General features: G+C 40.6%; 1 protein-coding gene across 3 annotated transcripts in view; it reads right to left on the minus strand.

Moving 5' to 3' along the window:
- Nucleotides 1-9,053: 9,053 nt before the first annotated feature.
- Nucleotides 9,054-26,252, minus strand: part of Cfap97 (cilia and flagella associated protein 97) — a 31,568-nt gene continuing 14,369 nt past the window's right edge. For all 3 annotated transcript variants that reach the window (XM_032918734.1, XM_032918735.1, XM_032918736.1), the window contains exons 3-5: nucleotides 19,427-19,695; nucleotides 11,524-11,674; nucleotides 9,054-10,608 (exon numbers count right to left, since the gene is read on the minus strand). In XM_032918734.1, coding sequence (XP_032774625.1) covers nucleotides 10,481-10,608; nucleotides 11,524-11,674; nucleotides 19,427-19,695 — 548 coding nt within the window. In that variant the 3' untranslated portion in view covers nucleotides 9,054-10,480. The remainder of the gene's footprint in view (nucleotides 10,609-11,523; nucleotides 11,675-19,426; nucleotides 19,696-26,252) is intronic.

A 26,252-nucleotide genomic window follows, 5' to 3' on the forward strand; every position in this document is an offset into this window, starting at 1 on the left:
GAGCATCAAGCAGTGCACACACGGTTTGCACATGACCCAGTTACAGGCATTCTGCCTGCTGTAGTTAAACCCAGTGCGCTTTGCTTCAAGAGTCCTGCTGAGCTGCTGCTTCTATAGCCATTCACTCAACAGGAATTCCTAGAATGAGGCCTGTGGCTCAACATCGTGACTAGGCAGGAAGGGGAGGGCAGGCAGGAAGGATTTCCTTTTGGTCCTACTACTGCACCGTCCAGGCACAAAGCTCTCAAGCCTGAAGGTCTGGGAAAGGCGGTCACATTAAGGTGAAGACCTAGAATTCCCAGCCAGACTAAGACTCGACCTCTGGGAGTCTCTTTAACCCAGAGCCATAATAACTAAAGACACTAAAGATAAATCTTTTTATCCACCTTCGATTTTCAGTGTCTGAGGAAAACTATGGAGTTGTAATTCTAGAGGGAGGTTAATTCTGCCATACCTAAAGACCAGAAGGACTCACAAGGTAGTAAAAAAACAGACTCTAAGAAGTTGTCCTTGGACCTCATTACATGTACACTGTGGCACATGCATGGCATCCCTTTCCCCCAAAGTAAATTAATTGAAAAAAAACAAAACAAAACATAGAGTTGGCCCAAAACCTTGAATTTCCATTATGGATTCCAAACAGAGAACCTGGCGCTGAAAAGATGGCTCAATGGCTAAGAGTACTGGCTGCTCTTCCAGGAACCTATTCAGTTTGAAGCAATTTACAAGCAATTTACCAACTCTGGCTATAGGGGACCCAACACTGGACCCCGGTCCCCCTGCATGCATATGGTGCATATACTCACCTACACTCAAGCACATGTAAATAAAAACAAAAGACATGACAGCAACAATCATCAGAAGCAAAAGCAACAGAAAACTGAAGTAATCAATGTGCCATCAAAGTGGCATATTATTTCAAAAACTGGTGCCAACTGCAGCAGGTCAAAAACTACGCAAAGGCTTTGGCATCTGTACTGGCTGGCTTTATGTCAACTTGACCCAAGCTAAAGTCATCAGAAAGGAGGAAACCTCAAGAAAATGCCATCTTAAGATCCTGCTGTAGGGGTTGGGGATTTAGCTCAGTGGTAGAGAGCTTGCCTAGGAAGCGCAAGGCCCTGGGTTCGGGTCCCCAGCTCCGAAAAAAAAACCAAAAAAAAAAAAAAAAAGAGATCCGATGCCCTCTTCTGGTGTGTCTGAAGACAGCTACGGTGTACTTATATATAATAAATGAATTTAAAAAAAGGATTTATTTATAAAAAAAAAAAAAAAAGATCCTGCTGTAGACAGCATCTTGTAGGCCAGTGGCTCTCAACCTTTCCAAGGCAAGCCTTTTAACACAGGTCTTCAATGCTTGGTGAGCCCTAATCATAGAAATATTTCACTGCCACTTTTTGTAATGTGAATATCTGATATGTGATATGATATGTGGTGCTGGTACGGCTTGTGATCCACAGGTTGAGAACCACTGCTGTGGTTTGGTTGTTTTTCCTTGGTTAGTGATTGATGGGGGAGGGCCTAGCCCATTATGGGTGCTGGGTTCTAAAAGAAATCAGGCTAAACCAGCCACGAGGAGCAAGGGAGTATGCAGTACTAGTTCTCTGCATCAGTTCCTGCCCCTGGGTTCCTGCCCTGCCTTGACTTCCATTCTTGATGAGGAAGATTAAGCTGATTAAACCCTTTCCCCACAAGTTGCTTTGGTCATGGTGTTTCCTCACAGGAATAATAACCCTGACTAAGACAGCCTTTGACATGGATGTACCACTAATGATTTGAATTCAGTCTAGCAGTAATGAGGTAAGCAAGGTGTGGTAGTTTGAATGAAAATGGCCTCCATTGACTCATGTATTTAGATGCTTGGTCCCTAGTTGTGAAAGGGCAGCATAAATCCCATTTGTCTCTATTTAAAGATCAGACCTTAGAAGGCCAAAAGACACCACAGTTAGAAATAGACCAAAAGTCTCAGAAACTAAGTCGTAAGACACCAGCTGTAAGAACAGATCCTAAAATCTGGAACAAGACATAAACACCTCTCCCAAAGAACAGCATAGAGATAACCATAAAAATGGAGAAATATCTTATCTCAAAATGGACCACCTACACTTGCACAGACCTATTTCATCATATGGTTAAACATTCATGACGTAAGAATGTAGACCACTGACTACCTGTGACTCCCTAACACCCACCAGTAAAATTTTAGATTACCTAATCCTTCTAGAGAGTTCCTGATTCCCTATAAAAAGGCCTGTGTGCCTTTGTTAGGGGTTGCCATTTAGGAGAATGGTTGACCCCCACATGTTGGTTGTTTCTGCAGAATAAACGCTGTTTGGTTTTACATACTATCTGAGTCTGGGTTCTTCCTTTAGCAATTTTCAGACCCTTACATTTGCTGAATGGGCTGGGAAATGCTGGGGTCCCCCTTGACTCAATAGTAGAGCATTTTTTGGAGAGCAATTGGCTCTCCACAGATCAGTGAGTTGGGATACACCTCTGTGTACTGTGTGTCTTACCTTTGCCTTGTTCTGAGTAGTCCTCTGCCTTGTTCAGTGTGGGTGATTTCTTTTATCTGCACAACCTAGAGGCCAACCTTCTGTCTGGGGAGGGGATGTCAGAGGACGCTCCCCAGGCCACCTCAGTTGGAGACAGAGAGCTCCATTCTGACATCTGATGCAGTCTTGGTGGAAGCTAACAGGTTCCCAACAGGTGGAGCCCCTCAGGGATGGGCCACGTCGCTGTACCCTTCAGTTGGAGACAGGACCCTCTGATTAGCAGAGCCCATTTTGGGGAATAGGTTGCCATAGGCTTCCTTCTGGTTTCTTTTCTGATGGGCAGAGCCCTTTTAGGGGGAATAGTTCCATCACCTTCCTTTTAGTTTCTTTTCCTGAACCCCTGTAGGTTTGTTTTCATGTTTGTGTTTTATTTGCTTTTTTATTTTCTAGTCCAATCACACTTCAAGGACTTTCAAAATCCTGCCTGGGAATTTGGGCTTAACTCTACAGTCTGGGAGACTGGTTTTGTTTTTTTTTTTTAATAGGAATAAATGGCCAGCTTTCAGTGTGGGATGGCCAGAAGGAGACACTTTCCACTCCTATCTACTTGGTTAAAGGTATTGTGTATGGAAATCCTGGGTACCCTGACCAGGTTCTGTTGTACAAAACTGTTTGACAACATCTGGAGCTCCTCCTAAGGCCTCTCCTACCTCCTACCCCATTGATATCTTACAGGTCAAGGAGATGGAGTGTCCCCCCATTCCTTCCTGCCTTATTACGGTGCACGCCCATCCCTTGCAAATGGCAGGAGCCTATACAGGGCCCTGGGGAAGTGAGAGGGAACATGTTAGCCCTCTCCCACACAAGCACACACAACAGATTCCACCATAGATACACTGCCCTTGCAGGCGATTGGCCCCCGTGATGAGCAAGGCAGACAGTACTAAAGGTCTATACAACTAGAAGATGCAAAATCCTGAAACCCTCTGCCCTCATAGACATATCAGACTTTATAATGGTGACGCACGAGACCACTTGAGATGATTGCCAACAGCTCTTACAGGTGGCAGCCCGGCAACTGGTGCAAATGGCCCGCCTACCACTGTACAAGCCAACATTGACACAGCTTTCCCTTTGGTCCATCCTGACTGAGATCCCAACAATGCTATGGGCAAAGAGAGGCTAAAACTCTTTCGACAGATTTTTATGAGAGGTCTCCAGGAGGCTGCTAGAAGGCCCACACATTTGTCTAAAATAAGACAAATTACGCAAGGTCAGGAGAGTCCAAGGACATTTCCCGAGAGGTTACTAGAAGCCTACCGCACCTATGTACCTTAGACCCAGAGACGAGAAAATCAGTCTAGTGTAAACACGACAGTCCCTGAAAACTCCGAAGGCTAAAGAGATGTGAAGATAAACACATCACTGAGCTCCTGACCAGCCAGAAAAATCCTTACCAACAGGGAGGCGCCAGAGGAGAGGCGGACTAGGGCACTCCCCAAGGTACACTAACAGCAGAAGAGACCTTGTCACACAAGGATGGACAGCTTGCCTAAGTATTGTGGCAGCTGCTGCTTTCCTGGTCAGGGACACAGATAAAATTATCATGGGACAAAAACTGATTATAACCACCCCTCACGCCACCAAGGGAGTTCTCAAAAACACCGAGATTGCCGGATATCTAATGCCTGGTTGGGGCATTATCAGTCCCTGCTCCTAAACCCACCCCACATTAAATACCACGCTGCCTCCACCTTACACCTGACTCCTCTTCTCGGAGCCTCCTCGACAGTGCTGAGCCTCGCCCAGAGCCTAAGGCCAGACCTGACAGACCGTCCTCTGGCCTGATGCAGACATGATCTACTTCACAGAGGAGAACAGCGTCATTCAAGGAGGAACCGGGCATGAGGGAGAGATGGCGGTGGCTCCTGACTGTAGTATGGGCCTCACCTCTACCTCCTGAGACTTCTGCTCAAAAAACTAAATTATTTGCCTTGACTCAGGCCCTGAAACTGTCAAAGAACAAAATTGCTAACATCTACACAGACAGCCGATATGCCTCTATATATAAAGAAAGGGAATTGCTCACTACAGAGAAAAAGACTATCAAAAATAAAGACAGATTATGGGCCTGTTAGAGATACTATGGCTACCCCAAAGGTAGTGATCATCCACTGCCCAACAATAAATGTTCTAGTTAAACTCATATTAAAATGAATCTCTGTGGTCCATTTGATGATTTTTAAACAATATGAGCCCACTGAGACACCTCAATGATTTGAGATGGGCCTTTCTCAAGGGGGGAATGAAAGGGCGACATAAACTCCGATAGTCTCCATTTTAAGGACCAGACCTGATTTCACAAAGGGCCATAAGACACCAGTTTCAGTGTCTTATGCTGTCACAAGTGTCATAAGTCCTAGAAGCTAAGTCGTAAGACACCAGCTCTAAGAACAGGCCCTAAAATCTAGAACAAGACATAAACACCTCTCCCAAAGAACAGCTTAGAGATAACCACAAAAATGGAGAAATATCTTATCTCAAAATGGACCACCTACACTTGCACAGACCTATTTCATCATATGGTTAAACATTCATGACCTAAGAATGTAGACCACTGACCACCTGTGACTCCCTAACACCCACCAGTAAAATTTTAGATTACCTAATCCTTCTAGAGAGTTCCTGATTCCCTATAAAAAGGCCTGTGTGCCTTTGTTAGGGGTTGCCATTTAGGAGAATGATTGACCCTCACATGTTAGTTGTTTCTGCGGAATAAATGCTCTTTGTTTTTACTTACTGTCTGTCTTGGTTAGGGTTTTATTGCTGTGAACAGACGCCATGACCAAGGCAACTCTTATAAGGCCAACATTTAATTGGGGCTGGCTTACAGGTTCAGAGGTTCAGTCCATTATCATCAAGGTGGCATGGCAGGCGTGGTGCAGGAGGAGCTGAGATTTCTACGTCTTCATCTGAAGGCTGCTAGCAGAATACTGGCTTCCAGGCAGCTAGGATGAGGGTCTTAAAGTCCACACCCACGGTGACACACCTACTCCAACAGGGCCACAGGAATAGTGCTGCTCCTTGGGCTGAGCATATACAAGCCATCTTACTGAGTGTGGGTTCTTCCATGATTTTCAGACCCTTACAGTTTGTGGAACTGTTTTGGGAAGGAGAAGATGTGGCCTTGTTGGAGGATGTGTGTCACTCAGCATGGTCTTGGGAGGTTTCAAAAACCCATGCCAGACCCAATCCCTCTCTCTCTGCCTCCATCTTGTGGATAGGATGTAAACTCTTGGCACTCCAGTGCCATGCCTGCCTACTGCCATGCTTTCTGTCATGATTATCATGGACTAACCCTCTGGAACTATAAGCAAACACCTAATTAAATTTCTTCGGGGCTACTCATCTATATCCATCGTTCTTCTCATTTTACCATTTGATTGCTGACACTGCTCAGCCCTGAATACAATCAAGTAGGAAGTCTGCCCATCACATTACTCTGTGGGAGGTGCTTCTGGGGCTCTTGTAATGAGTAGGGATTAGTTAGCAAGTAATGACCAAGGCTGGGGCATAAATGGCCCGGCTTGATATAAGGCTAGGGGCCGTGAGATACTTTGTGTCCAGGAAGTAGTTATGAAAGACAGCCGTTGGAGCCAGCAAGATGGCATGATGGTAGAAAGCAACTGCCACGTACGTGGGACGACACTGAACCACATTCTTGGTGTGGTCCCCAGAACCAACATCAAGGTAGAGGAGCGAACTGACTCCACAGATCGTCCTCTAACTCCCATACATAAACCACGGGGCACAAGAGCAAGCAAAAGCAATAGTTAAAAAAAAAAGGCATTTGTGTGAAATGTGCTTTCTGAACAAATTCTATTTTATACAATAATATCAATTTTTTTCTTTTTTTCTTATTTCTTTTCTTTTTTTAGGGCAAACGTTAAGTAGCAATTAGGAGTTATGTTGGTTAGAGCTGCTGCCCTGTTGCTCCTCTAGCAGCCATGACTTCACCGGCACTGCCTGGTGAGCTAGGTTTCCAGTGCCAGGCACTGCCTGCCTCCTGTTAAGAGGGTGCAGTTAGTGAGTCAGGGGTCTGCTGGAGAGACATGCCACTGCCGCACCTGTGTGCCACGCGGGTCATTGCTGTGGATCACGGCTGGGTAAGGCTGCTGGGTGGGCATGTCCTTTGGGAGCTTGACTGACACCTTCTGGAACCATGAAAGCCGGTCCTCGGGGAGGAGGCTTCCAGGTTCGTTTCGGCTCAGGAGCCTCTGGGCCTGGTGTCCGACGGCTGACCATGTGCAACAACTGGTCTGAAGTACGTTGTGTTTTCAGCAGTAGACGCTGACCTTTCACCTCTAGAGGACAACTTGGAAATCATGTCTATATTTGAAAATCAGAATGACCCGACCTACTACAAGCCCATGGTGCTACGCATCCTTCGTGTGTACAGAGGAATGGCACACTGTGGGAGCCACAGGCTCTTCAGGTGGCTTCGGATTGTTTGTTTGAAATATGATCCATCACCATACAGCATGGGCTAGCCTGGAACTCAGTGTAGCTGAGGATGACTTTCAACTTCTTGACCTTCCTGCCTACTGGGCTTTTGGGCTGGGAAGGTCAACTCCTACCTTCAGCCCAATGGCATCCATCGTTAAAGCCGCTTTAATGATAAAGCATCCAGCACTAACAACACTCATTCAAGCGCCATGTCCTTTGTATTGTAAGCACCATAACAACTTTACAAAATGAATCAAATCATGTGGTTCAAAGAGATGCTGACCAGGACTGTCATTTTAAACAAACTTTCCCAAAGAAATATCACATTTTCAAAAATATAACTAACTGCTAACTTCATTCTAATAGTTTTGTAGGGCACATAAAGTTTATTTATTTTTTAAAGGTTTGTTTGTTTGTTTGTTTATTTATATAAGTACACTGTATCTGTTTTCAGACACACCATAAGAGGGCATCAGATCTCATTATAGATGGTTGTGAGCCACCATGTGGTTGCTGGGATTTGAACTCAGGACCTCTGGAAGAGCAGTCAGTGCTCTTAACCACTGAGCCATCTCTCCAGCCCCATAAAGTTTATTTTAATTCTAAAAAATATAAATAAAACACAGAATCAAAACTTGGTTCTCTTTAAATCTTTTATTTCTTCAGTAAGCCAAGCTAGTTCTTCATGCCTAAAATATGACAAACTAGAACAGTTTTTAAAAAGATGGTTTAACAGTTTCTTGCTAATCTTTGTTCATGAAAATAAGCAACTCAGCCATTAGCAGTGAGCTCATTCGCTGTGCCGGTGTACAGACATCTACACACTAAGACCTTGGCATTTATGACGATACGGTTTTGCGTTGCTAACCAGGGCAAAGGTGCATCTTCAGCTTAGTGTGATCTTAATACTTTGGAGTTGCTGCATTGTATCTGCAGATGAGAAGCAGACCTATCACAATCACCTCTCAAAGCCGCGTGTCGCGTTTCTGATACTTGGGTTGAGCACAAGTGCATGATGTTATTAAACAAGCAAACCATAGAGTGTTAACTGGAATAGCAGTTAGAGCAGGTTTTGATGGGGACTGAAAGAGTCAGTTGGGGAGGATGAGGTAGTAGCTACTCTTTAAGAAGTAATTTTAATAATTTGAAATCTCACAAAAACTTACTAGAAAAGGAGATAACATTTGACAGAGATGAAAACAGTTCTCAGATCTGTCTCTAGGCAGCAGACCAGCACGCTTTCTAGCTACAGATGTGGGCCTTCCAAGTATGCTTGGTAAGGACCAGCCAGCCAACCATGCAACAGTGCTAAGACTACATGTTTGTGTTGGTGAGGCTGAAGAGATTAATGTACTCATGACTCCTTCATTGCAAAGGCTTCCTAGTCCTACCTAACAGTACCTTGACGTCCATCAGTGAGTTCTGAGTATAACTCCTACCCATCTCTACACAGTCACCAGATGTATGCACCTACAACAAAACAAGCTAAATTGCTTTTAAAAGATGGTTGCCCTTTACTTGAGGTTGAATCCTTGTCATCAGTAACACTTAGTTAAACTTCTTTCAAACAGTAAAAACTAAGACATAAATTAGCATTTAAAATCAAATTCTAGTTTATCTATGGAACTTGGAGAGACCAACTAAAATGTGCCTAGGCTAATGCCACTGTGAACATAGAAGGTTTTACATATACACTTTTTTTCCCACAAAAATCTGCTTTAAAGTGATTCACTACTGAGCAAATGCCAAAATGTTGCATTTTAAATTTAAGTTGTTACAAAAACATTAAAAGGGGTATATAGAGCAGGTACAAAATCTTGTTCACTAAAACAAAGAAATAAATTGTTATAGAATGTTACAGCCCTCCAAAAGCAGCAGAAAAACCCTTAGTCATGTGTGTTCCCATCTAGTGTATGTGTGTGTGTGTGTGTGAGAGAGAGAGAGAGAGAGAGAGAGAGAGAGAAAGTGTGTGTGTGTGTGAGAGAGAGAGAGAGAGAGTGAGTGTGTGTGTATGTGTGTGTATGCTATGTATATCAGCATTGTTGTGATATCACTGCTCTATCTGAAACACCATCCATTAAAGTGAGACTAACAATGTGTGACCTGGTGCTTGGTAAGAGCAGTCGGCCTCCCTGCTAAGGAAGGTGAAGCAGGTGTGGCACGCATGCTCCAGTGCTGAGCACTGAACCAGACAGATCTGTGTGGTCAGGGATAATTCATATTTTAAGAAAGCGTGTCATTGAATATAAAAGGTATTTACTAAAGGCATACTGACAAGACCAGCAATGAAAGGCTATGACTATGAAATATCACACACTTTGTTCTACAAAAGAACAGCCTCTAGGTTGACAGGAAAATATTCTAGTTTTCATAGTCAACTATTTCACATCTGTGTGTCACTAGCAAGTCCATGAGGATTAATAGACCTTCAAATATGAGACTGAAGACTGGTGCTTCCAGGACTCAGCTAAGCCAAGCCAAGGACATTCACTAACATTAAGGCAGTAGCTGTAACCAATGTGTGATTAGTTTCTTTCTTGTTTGTATTTGGTTTCTCTAATCATTTCTTCCTTCCTCTAAGCATTCTATTAATACAATAAATACACAACGACAGCACACACACTAACAGTATCATTTCAAACACTGCTCTAACACACCCTGGTCTTCAAGCTGGGAATGTTGCTCCCTGATCCACAAACACATGCTTTTGTTAATGATGCAAATGATCTGGATCCAAACCAGTCACAAGTCACAAGACTCGAGGCTGTTAAAGCCTCCCTCTTGCCTCAGAATCCTTAAGGGTATTTTACCAGACTGCATATAAACACGAAACAGACGCTTCTAAAGTGAACCCCTCATTCACGGGGTGAAACGGTTTGGAATAGATAATCAGACTTAGGGAGAAGCGTCGTTGGTCAAGCAAGAGCTGCATTGATACAAGCTGCTCACGCTCCTCATCAAGACTACACCAGCTTCTCCATGAAAACAAATTTCAAGTTTTTTTCATTTGGAGTGGAACACTCACATAAGCAAGTGCTGACTCGTGTTACAGACAGTCTAAAGCAGACAGAAGCACGAGGCGCTTAAGTTTACAAGGTAAAGTGCCTTAACGCTTACAATAACTGAAACTCATATAGATTAAGAACTATATAGTGAGCGTCTTGGTTTCAACATGGATTACCACCACTGCTGCTTTGTCAGCACAACAGCTGAATTCCTATATGGAAGAAACATTCATGCGTACACCTTTCTCTATGAAATAGACATATGGCTCCTATAAATATGCCACCGCATGAAACACTGATTTTACATCAAAGTGTCTTTTGATAACAATTTGCACTGAATAACAATAAATTATACTCATGGCTGTATAAATTGTTGGAAAAGTATGACAGATGTTTGCAAATAGTTATAGTAGTACAGAAAAATACATCGTTAAAACAGGACCAACAGATGAACAATGTATATCATAAAAAAAGGTTTTACAACCAAGCAGTACGAACATTCGGGGGTTTCGGTCTTAGCAAAAAGCCACTGGATGTGTCCAACACTGATCGATCAGTCTTACAACTGAGACCACTGGTTGCACTGGATGTCCTGGAAGCTCCTCCTGAACATAATACACAAAGACAAAAAGTGGTCAAATATTTGAATCAAGTGCACAAGACTTTATCCGATAAAGTTCATTTCCTAATATTAAGTCCAGACTGGTTTTCCTTCCTCATCCCAGATGGTCTAATACTCTAGTGAAATGATTCTCACTAGACCTGGGCTTTAGGATTCCTGGTGGGGCTTAAAGCTACTACCATGAGTCAGGTGAAAAGGCCGGCACAACCATTCATATGCCTACTTGACCAGTATTTTGCTATTCTTAAGGCATGATACTAAGTATCAGTTACCAGAATAAGACTGTATCTTAAGTCACTATAAATACATATTTTAAAATGAGTGATGACCAGTCAATAGCTAAGTCACATGAGCAATGACAGATTATAGCCCTACCAGAGTTTCCATGTTCCTTTAGTAATGGCTTACATTTTTAAGAAAAAGTAGTTTAGACTCCATCAGCTTCTGTTTCGGAGCTTCTGAATGTTGTGTATACCTGGCATTAAACTCTTACATCTCTAGGGTAGAGAAGTGGCTAAGCCTTTAACATTTTGCAAATGTTACAAGGGGACAAGGTATTAACAAGAGAATGTTTCAGCCACATCCAAGTAGCCTAGCGATGTGTTCTTTAAACACACATACTGACACTGAAAGACCCTCTTACAGGATCTGAGAAAGTACTGCTATGTTCACTTGTTTTGTCTTTTGGTTTTCTCTCTGTGCTACCATTACTTATGTACATACATGTACACAGAGTATGAAATCTGAGTAAAAATGTAAAAATGTGCCGGTGAGAAATAAAATGCATTCTAAATGTTAGCATTTTAAATCTCTATCATAAGAACATAAATTACACTTTTCATTTTTAGAAAAGATAAAGGACAACAATGGAGTAAAAAATAGTTTTTGATATTCTTACTCAGTGGGCTGTAATGGCCAAGAGTAGATCTCACTCGTCTGACGGACGGTGAAGGGTTGAGGTAACTGATATTCCGATGGTAGTCCATCAGCTGTTCAGAGCGTTTCATGCCAACTGTTGGCTTCACAGCTTCAAGCCGTTTCAATAAAGCCTTCATACAAAATATCAAAGTTAATACTAGATAAATACCAATGATTTCTAGAAACTCAAAAGATTCTATAACCCGAAATTCACTAAGGGAAAACAGTGTAAGAAATTTTTTTTACCTGGGCTGAAGAAGAACTTATACCTACTAATTATATTCTAAATATCTGCCCATATACACACAGATAAGTGCAATCTTCTCCCCTTAACAAGGAAGCTTTGCTTTGCAACAGAAGAGACCATTACATAAAACCACGACCATTCAGAAAGCAGAGCTCTGGAGTCCAGGCCTAACAGGTATATCTACAAGGCAACTCAAGGCTCAGGGGACACTGCTGCAGACGGGTAGAAAGACTGAAAAGCAGAGACACTGTCTCCTATCTGTGTCATGGATAACAGACAGGACAACATGAGCTGAACAACACTAATAAACACACCAACGTGAACAGGGGAAAGCCCTTGAGGCCTTACCCTAAACCAAAGTGAGCAACTTCAGGCAGCTGAGCATGGGCAAAGTAGTCTTCTCCTGGGCTATCCAATACAAATACAAATGGTGAGCCCTGAAAACACACACACACACACACACACACACAAACACACACACACACACAGACACACGCACACACACATATATATTCCCTAATTTAATGAATTTATCTAGTTGGTATATACCTTTCCTCTTTAAATTTTAAGAAAATTGCAGTGCTTATTTATCAGAGGTAAACACTAAAATAATGATGAATATTAAAATTTAAAATGATTTTCTAATTTAAAATGATTTTCTAATTTAAAATGATTTTCTAATAAGTAACACACCAATATCCTTACTGAACACTCTCTCGCTTAGTCTATTTTTGTCTCTCTGAGGAAAAGGGATACATATCATGTTTAAATGGTAACAAAGAAATCCACTCATTCATCCAACTCTCCATTCATCCATCCTTTAACAAGGAGATTTCAAAATTCAGGACTTAAATAAAACTTTGGTCACTGTTTGGGAAAGAGTCTTGATGTAACAAACCACAACTCAATCTGTACCCTAATGGGTCTGCCAGTATGCAGAAACGTGGGGAAAGAGAGAGGATCCAAGGCAACCGTCCAAATCCAGGGACTACAGTTTGTACTCTACACCAAGGGTAACACAGTGAAGACAGACAGAGCCTGCAAAGACTAGGAGGTGCTGGAGGAGCCTGCAGCGGGAGACGGTTTCCAGGTACAAAATCAACTTAGGTAGCAGGGACGCATTTTTAGTGTTCTGTATCATAGTAGAAAGACTATCATTTATTTAAAAAAAGTTACTGACTATGGGCTATTAGAGATCTGGCTCAAGGGTAAAGGCTAGACTTTTTACTAAAAATATAAAGAAAATTATTGAGAATTTTTAAAGAACTGGAAGAGAGAAGTCTGAAGGTCTATAATACAAAGAAATGTCTGTAAGGAGATGAAAGTACTACCTATGCTAATTAATAATTACACACATGCTTACATGCCAACAATCACACGGACTAGGTGTACATAGTACTACCTATGCTAATTAATAATTACACACATGCTTACATGCCAACAATCACATGGACTAGGTGTACATAGTACTACGTATGCTAATTAATAATTACACACATGCTTACATGCCAACAATCACACGGACTAGGTGTACATAGTACTACCTATGCTAATTAATAATTACACACATGCTTACATGCCAACAATCACACGGACTAGGTGTACATAGGCTCTGTTTCTTAGCCAATTATTTGGCAGATATGTTAGAGCTAGAATTAAAGTAAAATAAAATATAGTAGCTATAACATTGCTTAAAATCTAATGAAGTAAGGATTTTTTACCAGTAATAGTGTTGTATAATTTTCTAATTGGTTGACATACAACAGTATATCATCTTCAGATTAGGTTATAAATTATATGACAACTAGCAGTATCTTATATTTTCTACTGTTTTATATAAAATGAAAGACATTATGACTGTTTCATAGATCAAAATTATAGAATGGTTCTTTAAATTCCAAATTATGATTTATAAAACTATAGAATTGCCATTTAAATCAGACTCCAAGAATGAATTTTAAAGTAATTTATCCAAAACTTTGGGAGGAGAAAGTTGTACTTTTTAATATTTAAGGCAAAAAGTGTTCTTTTGTTATACATATACATTATAAGATGAACACAATTGTTCTATTCAACATATCTAACAGTTACCATTTGTGTATTTGTGTGTATGTGTGTGTGTATGCACCTGTATGTATGTTATAAGTGAAAATTATAGTCCACTCTACTGTCTACCAGGTTTCAGGTATGCAAGCTCAGAATGTTCTGGAGCCCTAATGGATAGCAATGACTACAGGTGAAAGGTCATTACAAAGTAACAAGTATCCAAAAGTCTGGACACTAGAGACAAGGGTCTCTCATGTTTTCCTCAGCTGGAGTAATAGTGAGTTATAGTCAGCTTTCTGTCTGCCACGGAAGGATGATAACCTCAGAAAGAGAAAAATAACATTAAGTGAACTATACGTTATTTCAAGATCTTAGTGTAAGGTTCTGGTCATTCAGCAAATTCAGAATTTTCACTGGATGTTTTTAAGATCTGAAACTTTTAAGTTTATGAAACATTACTTCTGATTTAAAACTCTTGTCGGGGGGAGGGAGGGAGGCAGACAGACAGACTGTGAGAGACAGAGATACCTTAAAAAGCAAAATGATAAAAAAATGGATAAAAAATGTGGTACATTTACACAACGGAGTACTACTCAGCTATTAAAAACAAAGACTACATGAAATATTCTTAGGCAAATGGAACTAGAAAATATCTGTCTGAGTGAGGTAAGCCAGTCACAAAAGAACACACAGGATATGCACAAAAGCTTGGGATACCTAAGAAAAATCCACAGGTCATATGAAGCCCAAGAGGAAGGAAGACAAAATGTGTATCTGTGTTCTTCCTTCTTAGAAGGGGGAACAAAATACTCACGGGAGGAAATACAGGGACAAAGAGTGGAGCAGGGACTGAAGAAAAGGTCATCCAGAGACTGCCCCACCTGGGGAATCCATCCCATATGCAGCCACCAAATCCAGTCACTGTTGCTGATGCCAAGAAGTGTTTGCTGACAGACATCAGATATGGGTGTCTCCTGAGAGGCACTGCCAGAGCCCTACTGATACAGATGAGGATGCTTGCAGCTAACTGTCAGACTGAGCCCGGGACCCCAATGGAGGAGTTAGAGAAAGGACTGAAGGAGCTGAAGGGGTTTGCCTACTCATAGGAAGAACAACAATATCAACCAACCAGACCCCACCAAAGCTCATAAAGACTAAACAACCAACCAACGAGTACACATGGAGGGACCCATGGCTCTAGTCGCATGTGTAGCAGAAGATGGCATTGTCCAGCATCATAGGAGAAGCTCTTGGTCCTGTGATGTCTCGATTCTCCAATATAGGGGAATGCCAGGGAGTTGAGGTGGGAGTGGGAGCATCCTTATAGAAGCAGGGGGAAGAGGAGGGGCTATAGGAGAGGGGAAAGGGATAACATTTGAAATGTAAATACATAAAATACCCAAGAAAAAGAAAATTAAAAGAAAAATTAAAAAATGAATTTCACTTGAGTTGTAGACTCTGCTCCTGACCACTTGGGGGAATCTTGTTTCATCCCTAAACTATGTCAAGCATGCCCTGCCCTTCTTACCCGAGGGAAAAAACGGACACATGATTAGAAGAGGGAAATAATCTCACTAGAAAACCAGTATCCTTACTGAACACCCTCTCGCTAAGTCTATTTTTGTCTCTCTGAGGAAAAGGGATACATATCATGTTTAAATGGTAACGAAGAAATCCACTCATTCATCCAACTCTCCATTCATCCATCCTTTAACAAGGAGATTTCAAAATTCAGGATTTAAATAAAACTTCGGTCATTGCTTGGGAAAGAGTCTCTATGAAGCAAGCACGCCCTCTGCTGGACAAAGCTGCACTTCATGATTTACACACATTTTCCGTCTATCCTCCTCCTTTCCTTATTGCTGCTGGAGACTGAATGAGCGACAACACTTTAATATCTCTTCTACATTCCCTTGATTTATTTGGATATAGTATCTAAAGAGAAGAATGCTAATATCTGCCCACTGAAAGAGATGATAGATACTGAAGTTTAGTAGGACATAACACTTTGCTTTGAATTCTAGGACTCCGTTTTAGAGCCTTTACCCCTGCACAGTACTTGTCTTTAATCATGCGGCTCTTGACATCCAACAAGTTAATATAAATACTGGAATATAAATGCTTTAATGATATGCCAAACAAGGACCTTGTTTGTTCATCTACCAGCCACAGACATAGCTACATGCATGCATGTGTGTGTGTTTGTGTGTGTGTGTGTGTGTGTGTGTGTACACATGCATGTGCTTATATTACCACCAGCCAGCAAACAGATTAAAATGTGTATTAGCTCACACTGAAGAAAACTTAAAGCCAAGATGGCTCTGTGACTAAGAGTTGGGGACAGGTGCGATAGCACTTGCACAAAGCTTGTGACCTGAGCTTGATCCCAGAACCTACATGGTCAAAGAAAAGAACTGACTCTTCAAGTTATCTTCTGTCTTCCCATCCACGGGGTGCGTGTGTGTGTGCACGCGTGCATGTGTGCACACATGTGTGTTTAAATAAACAGAAAAATAAATAAGGGATTAGATATAAAATAAACATATAAAATAAAGACAGAAATAACCAGTTAGGAAACATGAAAACTATATACAATAGCACAAACATATAAAAATACACAAGTTTTCAACTCATCAAAAAGAGAAGTCAAACTATCTATCTCATCACTAGTGCTGGTTACATTTTGGCAGTCAGGAGTCTGTGCGCCGGGGCTGTGGTTCTGAAAGTTCAGTGACAGCATTTCCAAGACCTGGATTTGACCTCCAGCACCAATGAAAAATCAAACAAAATTAAATATAGCAACATCATATGTAGCTCTGATGTGTAATAAGTTACACTGGAGAAAATACCTGTTCATATGTTAATTATAATGTATATGGAGCAAAGAATAATAAAATATTGGTAGTTTCCCACTCCTAGTAAAATTTCATTTCTGAAGCCGTGTATGGTGGTGCATACTTTTGATCCTACCACTCTGGGAAGCAGAGGCAGGTAGATCCCTGTGAGTTCCAGGCCAGGGACAGACAAACCTTATTTCAAAAAACAAAACAAAAAAACCCAAATCATTCCTGGAGTTATAATGAGAGCTGTAAGTAGAAGAGGCTGACGGTCTTCATCTCTGAATATTCATATGAATATAATGCATATTCAGACACTAATGGCTGGCATTTTCCACCTGTAACTCCAGGAGCTTTAAAACTCTGTGCACGCACCTCTGATGCCTGCACTGAGAAGGAGGAGCAAGAGGATTAGAAGTTTAAGGCTAGCTTCAGTTATACATCTCAAAATCAAATCAAATTAACAACGAAAAGTGAAACAAGATTACTACTATCTGACCCAGCAATTCCAGTTTTAAACACTTGAAGGAGATGAAGGCTGTGACATGAATAGACAGTTTCTTTTTTTTTTTTTTTTGGTTCTTTTTTTCCGGAGCTGGGGATCGAACCCAGGGCCTTGCGCTTCCTAGGCAAGCGCTCTACCACTGAGCTAAATCCCCAACCCCCGAATAGACAGTTTCATGTCAGTGTTCTTCCGTAACAGACAGGACATCAACTGCCTAGAGTGTCCACCAGCAAATGGAATAAGCAAACTGTTAAGGCACTTACAGTGGGATTTTACTCAGCTTTCAAAGTTTTGATACGGGCTGGAGAGATGGTTCAGTGGTTAAGAGCACTGACTGCTCTTCCAGAGGTCCTGAGTTCAATTCCCAGCAACTACATGGTGGCTCACAACCATCTGTAATGGGATCTGACGCCCTCTTCTGGTGAGTCTGAAGGCAGCAACAGTGAACTCATATATAATAAATAAATAAATCTTTGAAAAAGAGTTTTGATACAAGAAAGTTGGAGAAGCCGTTCACTAATGAAGAGCACTTGCTGCTCCCACAGAGGCCTTGGCTGGAGTCCTCGGCACCCTGTGCTGACTGACGGTCACCTGTAACTCTAGTTCCACTAATCCAGTGCCCTCTTCTGATTTCCATGGACACCAGGCATGAACGTGGTATACATTCATACATATATACATATAGACAAACACCCATAAGCATATAGAATAAATACATCGTAAATTATTTTAAGTTTGATACATGCTACAATGATACATTTTGAAAACACATTGAGTGAAATAAGTCAGCTACAGAAAGAGAAGTATTGCATGCATCCACTCACATAAAATACCTAAAACCGACAAATTCATAAGACAAAAAGTCATTCAAGGACCAGAGGGAATTAGGAATGGGAAAATGTTCTAGTAAAACAAGATAGTAAAACTCAGTTCACTGTAATCATAAAGTAGGTATGGTATGCAAATTATAAAATTAAATTCAAGCTGTTTTTAAAAAAAAATCCAAACCAGATAACCTAATCCTGAATCTGTGCTCTGCCACCCGCTGTCTGACCGGACTGTACTGTGTCCTACTCAGTATCTGTCTCATACATGCCACATGTGTCACACCACAGCAGAGAGGAGTAAGACTGCCAATTAAAAGAGGCTTCATATCCAAATGGACACATGAAAACTAACTAAATAAACAAATGAAGGTTTGTGACATTAGTAATTCCAAATTTTCACAAGATGAATCAAATACAGTTAACATGATATACAGAAGGCTACTGTGCAAGCTAGCTCATCGCATCAAAACTCACTTCAGTTATTTTAGTGGTACCTTGGCTCTGTGTGGGACTATGTTGGGGACAGAGATGATGATAAACACCTAAAATCTGTTACCAGGCCATTTTATACAGACGCACACTGGTGATGAAGCATGAGGGTCAGTTTTGGATCTGCCTTAATTTCAACAGCTTTTCCATTCTTCTTTGACCTTATAAACTTACAGAAGTCCGATTTCAGTTCACAACTCTATTTGGTTACGAGACTACCTAGGTTTGGCTCAGACACTTATTTTGGGTAATTATTTAACCCTGTTAGGTTTTAGTTTTTTCATGGCTATGATACTTTTTAAAAATGCCTACCTCAAAGATTTGTCACGATTCAGTAAGATAATATGTGGAGGATATTTAGAACAAGGCCTAGAAAGAGCTCAATATACAGCAATTACTATGAGATGAACTTTACTGAGAAAAATAAGATACACTATACTAGCTTAAGTGTGAAGATTTTCAAGTCTTGTGTATGCATATATATTCTTTAAAATATCAAAGTAACTATTTAATTCAAAACTATGAATGCTGCACTCATTTCAAATTGAGTGCCAAATTTGACATATTCTAGATTATCAATAGATCATGTAGAATTTGCAGGATAGTGGGGTAAAGCAGAGTTAGCCAGTGACTGCACACATTACAGAGGATACATGTATCTGATTCCTGGGTACCATTTCTTCTAAGTGTACAGTGGCTTAACTGATCTAATCAGAGAACAGTGAAGCTTCAGTGTTTTCTTTTAATGACACCTAAATAATCTACCAGTTAATAAACACACATTGTTAACATCTAGACAATTCATGCCACATATATGTAACTGCATTATGTAACTGTATTGAAAAGTTGGTCCTACTAGGGTTTTCTGTAAGTTGTACTTACAAGTCAGTACACATGCACTTGCTTTGATGACTCAAGGATGTGTTACTTACCATATTTTCTCTTTCAATCCTTTGCTGTTCCCTCTGTCTGTTGAGAGCACTGTGATACAACTTAGGCGGATGGCCAAGCGATCTTCCAGGAATTGTACTTTTGTTTCCTGGTTTTTCAGCCTGTCTTGACAGTTCTTTCAAAAGCCTCTGATTCTCCCGATCAATCTGTCTCACCTCTTCTCTTGTGAAAGAGTAGTTTTTCCTAGGTATTATTGAAGGCTGCTCAAAGTGATGTTTCTGTGGTCCCTTTTTATCTAACTGCAGGAAAGCTATACAAGGGAACAAAAGGGACAATGGTAAACAAAGCAAGTACGATGGGCCATGCTTTCATTCTTAATAGTAGAAACTTAAGTTCACACAACATAGGAAGTGAGTTAATGACTCATTTGTGTAGGAAAAGTTTCAAGTTTTATAATTGCTGGGCCCTTTGAGCATAAAAGCTATGCAAGCAGGTATTCAAAGCAGACTATGTCAAGGTGTGTGACACCAGTTCTTAGGAAGGTAACTTAACAAAAACCCACTCCCGCCACGTCTGCTTTGTTTTCTACAGCAGTTTAATAATGAGGGACTTTAGGAAACTCTAAGTTTGAGTGCACTGATACAGTAATTTTACTGTTCAACAAAAACAACAATCCTTGGCAATGACTGAGGGAAGAAATGGCAAAAATAAATTCAGACTAGTCTAGAATTAACAACTTAATCTGAATGTATCACACTATGAATATCATGGGTTTTAAAATTGTGATTAAGTACTTCTGTGAATGCCAAAGATTCTATTTTGTATTAAGCATAAGCCCAAATGAACACACTATATAAAAGACATTTCTAGCCAAGAAAAAATTTGCACACGATGATTACCAAATGATTTTTGTTGGGCAGTGATGGGAACTGAACCTAGGGTCTTGTCCATTCTAGGCAAGCACGGTACTGCTGAGCTATGTCCTCTGCCTGAAAGGAATTTTAACATCATGCTTAAAAAGTGTTAGGAAAATCTTCACTAAGCACGACTATTACCACACACTTGTGAAAAGTTTTTAAAACCACCGAGCTTGGGGAATGTTTCTACTTCAGCATATACTAGAGTAGCAATATATTTATCAGGTTACCAAGTGTAGTTTTGCTTTGGTATTATAGTATTTTTAAGATTAAAAAGCCCTACTGTTTTGTGTGCATGCCTGTGCACATTAGGAGAGCCCAGTCAACTCTGTGGAGGTGGCTTTCTCCTTCCGCTTCAGATTCCAGGAACTGGACTGTGGTTGTCAGCCTTGTCCAGCAAGCAGTGCACATTGCCCAGCCATGCCTACTGTCACCTCCACAGTCCTTACGACAGTCTCTCTCAAAGTAATGATTGTTGTTACCTCACACAAGCTATTCCTCTTCACATGTCTAGTTTAGCACTGGATTCTGTCCCACACAGTGCTGGAAAGGGGAGTGGTATTTTTAACTTCTGTTTTACAATGGGTTTAATCCAATCACTTGGGCAAATTAAGAAAAGCAGAAATTTTACTTACGTTTATACCAAAGGCCACAAAAACTATTGAAAATTATAGGAACAAACAAATAAAACAGAGAGACAGGAGCTTCCTCTTTAAGAAAAAATATGAAATTAATTGTTGATAATGGTAGTTGAAAACTACACCACGTAAATAACAAAACTTGAATGATTGCCCATGTTTTAAAAACTACATATACATACATTAAATTACCTCCCTTCTAATAAACACTTATTTTATAATTTTAAAAAGTTTCTATGCTAATTTAGCTATATATGGAATTCTTTAGAATCTCATTCTAAATGAGATTAAGCTACAGTTCCTAATGATACTTTTTAAAAGTAAAAAAAGCAACAGTAAAAAAAAAAGTTTAGCTCATCAAACAGCTGCCTAAAGCAGTCTTTAAGCTTTCTTTCATTGAAAACAAAATGAAGCAGATGGATAGTGCTTATTTCTTTTATTATTATTTACTTATTTTTATTTATATGAGTACATTGCACCAGAAGAGGGCATCAGACCTCATTACATGGTTGTGAGCCACCATGTAGTTGCTGGGAATTGAACTCAGGACCTCTGGAAGAGCAGTCAGTGCTCTTAACCACTGAGTCATCTCTCTAGCCCTAGTACGTATTTCTTGATAGTAGGTATTACTGACACTTAAAGAGACTGTATGCTAATTGGCATCAAACATATAATCAAATTCTTTCACATAAAATCTAAAAATGAGGGTTGGAGAGATGGCTCAGAGGTTAAGAGCATTGACTGCTCTTCCAGAGGTCCTGAGTTCAAATCCCAGCAACCACATGGTGGCTCACAACCATCTGTAATGGGATCTGATGCTTTCTTCTGGTGGGCCAGCAACAGTGAGCTTATATACATAGAGTAGATAGGTAAGTCTTTGAGTTAACAATTTTGTATTTATATCTATCTAAACATATATTTACAAATGCTATTTTCTCCTGAATTTTCCTGGGTGAAGCAATGCCACACAAAGTCCTCAATCTATTTCAACCTAGAACCATAAAGACTACTTATGGCATCATTTAACCCCACTGCATAGAGTACTGAAGTATTCTATGGGGCTTTACTTTCATTGCTACTGAAAATAGAGACAACATTTTAAAACGTGAAGCTACCAGTGGGAATGTTACGGATGTTGTCTGCACTCCTGCAGTGTTAGTCCTTTTCAGCAGCTCTTCCAGGGGGGCAGGAGATGAGTGGGGTTGAGTCACTGACAGCACAGCACTGCTTTGCCTCCTAGCATCTCACAAAGCTGACAGCAATGGTCGTGTACATGTGCAGCGTAATCTAATTCTAGCACTGGAAGGTGGAGCAGAAGAATCCCAAGTTCAAGGCCATTCTCTTCCACACACTGAGTTCCAGACTAGTCTGGAAGACATGAACCAGTCTCAAAACAAATAAACAACTGTCCTTATACAGACATGGCCTCTGCAGAAAAAACAGCAGCTGATTTAAAGCTGATTGAAAGAAAAAAGATTTCTTTTAAAAAGCCAACATTAACAAGTTATAAGATCTCAATTTACAAGATTTATTATTTGCCTTCTTAATTAACAACTTGTTAGATGAGAAATTTTGTGACATCCTTTTGTGTTTCCTTTCTTTGAATGTTGGATTCTTACAGCTGTAACCAACAAAGTACAGTCAAAATGGTATGTGACATATCTTTAGATAAACTTTTCTAAAGATTCACTTTATTTTTAAAACTTTACATGTGGGTATATGCTTGCATGTATGCCTGTGTCCTGTATTCATGCCTGGTACCCTGTGAGGCTGGAAGAGAGTGTCAGGTTTTCTGGAACTGGAGTTAAAGATGGCTGTGAGCTGCTATACAGGTGCTAGGAATCAAACATAGGAGCCCTAAAAAGAACAGCGAGTTGAGTCATCTCTCCAGTCCCCAAGATTCATTTTATTCTTATTTATGTGGATGTGTATGTCTGTTTGCTGCATGCATGCAGGTGCCCATAAAGTCCAGTAAAGGTCTAACAGCCCTGGAGGTGGAGTTATAGGAAGGCATGAGCTCCCTGATATGAGAGGTCTAGGCCCAGTCTGGGATTTCAAGGCTAGGGGCTCTGTAAACACACATGAATGCACATATGCACACACGCACGCACACACCTATAAAAGTATTCTTTATTCTCTCTGGTGTAACTGTTGTCTCTGAAGCTTACTGCCTCCTCCTGCTACCCTAGGCCTAGTCCTGGAAGCTTCCAGCCTCTGCACAATCTAGGCCTAGACGTTTTCGACCTCTGAGACTTTCTGCTGAGCAAGCTCACCCTTCTTAGTTCTTGCTGAGCCGACTGGTTGGTTAACTCAGCTATTCTGGCTTTTCAAACTCCTCTCCAAGCTGGATTTAACTTGGCTTCTTTTGGCCTCTGAGTGAATTGCTCTGCTTGGCCTCATACTAACTCTGGTATTATGTTCTAATCTTCTGGCTCCTTCTCATTCTCTGGCCTGTTCTCTCTCTGCAAGCTGTCTCTCTATAACTGTCCTGGTAAAACTGCTTTCCTCCTTCTCTTCTCTGCACTGCCCCTCAAGCAGCTTCCCTTTCCTCTCTCTTCTAGTGAGAGTTGGGCATACCTCGTTTGTCAAATCATCTCTGATTCATCACTCTGTCTGCCATCCAGTTAGACACCACTCTCAAACATGGGTGCTTCCTTCTACAAACTAACTTTACTTTCATTCTTTGGGATTAAAGGTGCGCACTAAGAGCATATCAGTATTCCAGCCAGAGAGACTAAACATGTGTGTTAAGGGCTGAGTCACACCACAACAAGAAATGTTTTGTTTTTTTTTTTTCAGTAAATAACACAATCTGGGGATTCATGGTGTGATAAAAGATTCTGAAACACACACCCTTGTGCTGGGATCCCAGAGCTGTATATACATGCCTGAGAGTAGCTGGAGGCTGCCATAGGATAGACCACAAATCATTACTAGGAAGCCACATACAGGAACTCTGATCCAATCATCTGAGTCATCTGAGGTTGCTGCTTTATACAACTTGAATTTTATAATAATTTATTATCAGAACAATAGTAACTACTACAGAATTTAATACAAGGAAATGGAATGCTAATGGAGCAAACCTAAAGTCAGTGGCTCTAGGTTTGAAACCTGATGGGCAATTAGAGCTGGAAGAGCCTGGAAAAAACCTGTTGATAGGGGCTGGAGAGGTGACTCTGGCTCAGGGACTAGAGCTCGGCTACCAGCACCCATATGTAGGCTCACAACTATCTGTACGGTTAGTTCCAGGGGATTCAACGCTCTTCTGGCCCCCTCTGAGACTTGTTCACATGTGTTACACACATATACACACATGCCCACAAAGCACTCATAGATAAAAGGAAAAACAGTTGTTGATGAAGCCGAAGAGAATGAACTGGCTGTCTAGCAGCACTGCTATGGCGACAAGGAAAATGGCATACTGGTGGGTTTGGGCTAAGACATTTTAGTAGGATTTTGAAAATATAATGGCTTACATTATCCATAGTAAGATAAGGAGAGAAATATGATCAGTTTTCAAACAAAATATAGAGAAAATGTAAGAGGCAGGACTTACAGGGTTCCGAGTTAAAACAATCACTCCTCCCTTATCTCCCCCAATAGAAGATGTTCAGAGTACTTAAGAGGTTACTCACTGAACAACATCTGAAGAATCTTGGCTGAACCTGGACCTGATTTAGGTTCTGGATCTTGAAGTTGAGGCCATCTTTGGATGTGTTTTGTATATGGGAGAAAGAACTAGTAGTGAAGAGATTTGTAAGCTATTTCTATAAACAATTTGACAGTCTATTAAAAGGTAGGGTACTTGTGGAGCATGGCTCAAACCCTGGGTTTCATGGGTAGCACAATGTAATACTTTGCATGAGTGTATGCTTGTAATCCTAAGGCTCAGGAGGAGGAGGCAAGGGCCAGACAGTCAGGGCTATACCAGCTACAGCCTGAGTGATAAGAGACCCCATCTTTAAAAAAAAGAAAGAAAGAAGGAAAGGAAGAAAGAAACAAAGAAACGAAGAAAGAAACAAAGAAAGAAACAAAGCAGGTTCTGTGGCCTACTTTAAATCTGAGAGGTTTGTAATCATTTCTACAGACACTGGGCATAGTGGTACATGCTATAAACCAGCAAATGGACTGCAGAAGCCAGAGGGTTACTACAAGTTCAAAGCTAGCCTAGATCTACATAGCAAGTTTTAGGTCAGTTAAGTCTCACAGGAAGATCCTATCTGAATGAAGTCAAACAAACACAAAAGGACTACAGGCCTCTAGAGACTAAGTCACAAACAGCTCTGAGGTTTCTGTATTATTTTCTGGAAACACTATGCTTGGAGCCCTGAGTATGTGGAATAAGTCTAATTTCCCTGAGGCTACCATGCTTGAAGAAGCTAGGCCTATGTGAGGAGACAAGCCACAAAGACACTGTGAGAGGTGTCTCTGGTTAGCAGCCCTAACCTCCTGTTTGTACCAAGTCCAGGTGTCTGACATGTAGATAAATAAGCGCTCAGACAACTCTGTCCCAAGGCACTGAGTTACGTCTATGTTCTATTCCACAAGTGCTAGGGTAATTTTTTCTGTAGCAATAGTTACTGCATATTTTATCCTTTAAAAACACAAACAAACAAACATGGATGCATACCAGAGACAGAGACCTGTGGATCAAGTGCAGCCCACATGCACAATTAACACTAAAAAAATACTTTCTGGTGCTTTGGTCTGATTTTTAATCCTCCTTAGTAGCTTGATCTTCATTAATTTATTGTCTAGTCAGTGTTACATTTTTAGTGTTACTTGGCTTATATACTAAGATGAAACACCCTTTTTTGTTCCCTTTAGTATTTTTCACAACTGTTTTTGTACTAATAGGGTTGATACTTCTAGTTCTTCTTTTAAAAGAGATATACCTTAAAAGACCCTTCTATTTCCAATCTTCCTAATACGGTTTTGGTTGGATTTTTGTTGATTTATTCTCTCCAAGTATAAATGGTATTTAATGAGTACTTAAAATTATCATAACAGAAGCTGTCAAAATAACTGGGATTTTCCTTTTTATTGTAGCAAAATAAACAAAATCCAAATTTTACTATTCTATTTTTATCACTGTACAAGTCAGTGATATTACAATTCATTCTTCATAATGCTGTATGTTGAAAAACTAAAATTCATAATGATAAAAAAGCCAAGTAAACAAAGCAGCCAGCAAATCTCTGTCCTCCTTTTACTAGACCATGGAAATTGAAATTCTGTTTCTGTGAGTTTGACTAAGACCCTCACATAAATGGAATCAAAGGGTGAAATGTAGGTTGATAACATTATGC

Source organism: Rattus rattus, chromosome 13 (assembly GCF_011064425.1).
Source record: "Rattus rattus isolate New Zealand chromosome 13, Rrattus_CSIRO_v1, whole genome shotgun sequence".
Lineage (NCBI taxonomy): Eukaryota > Metazoa > Chordata > Mammalia > Rodentia > Muridae > Rattus > Rattus rattus.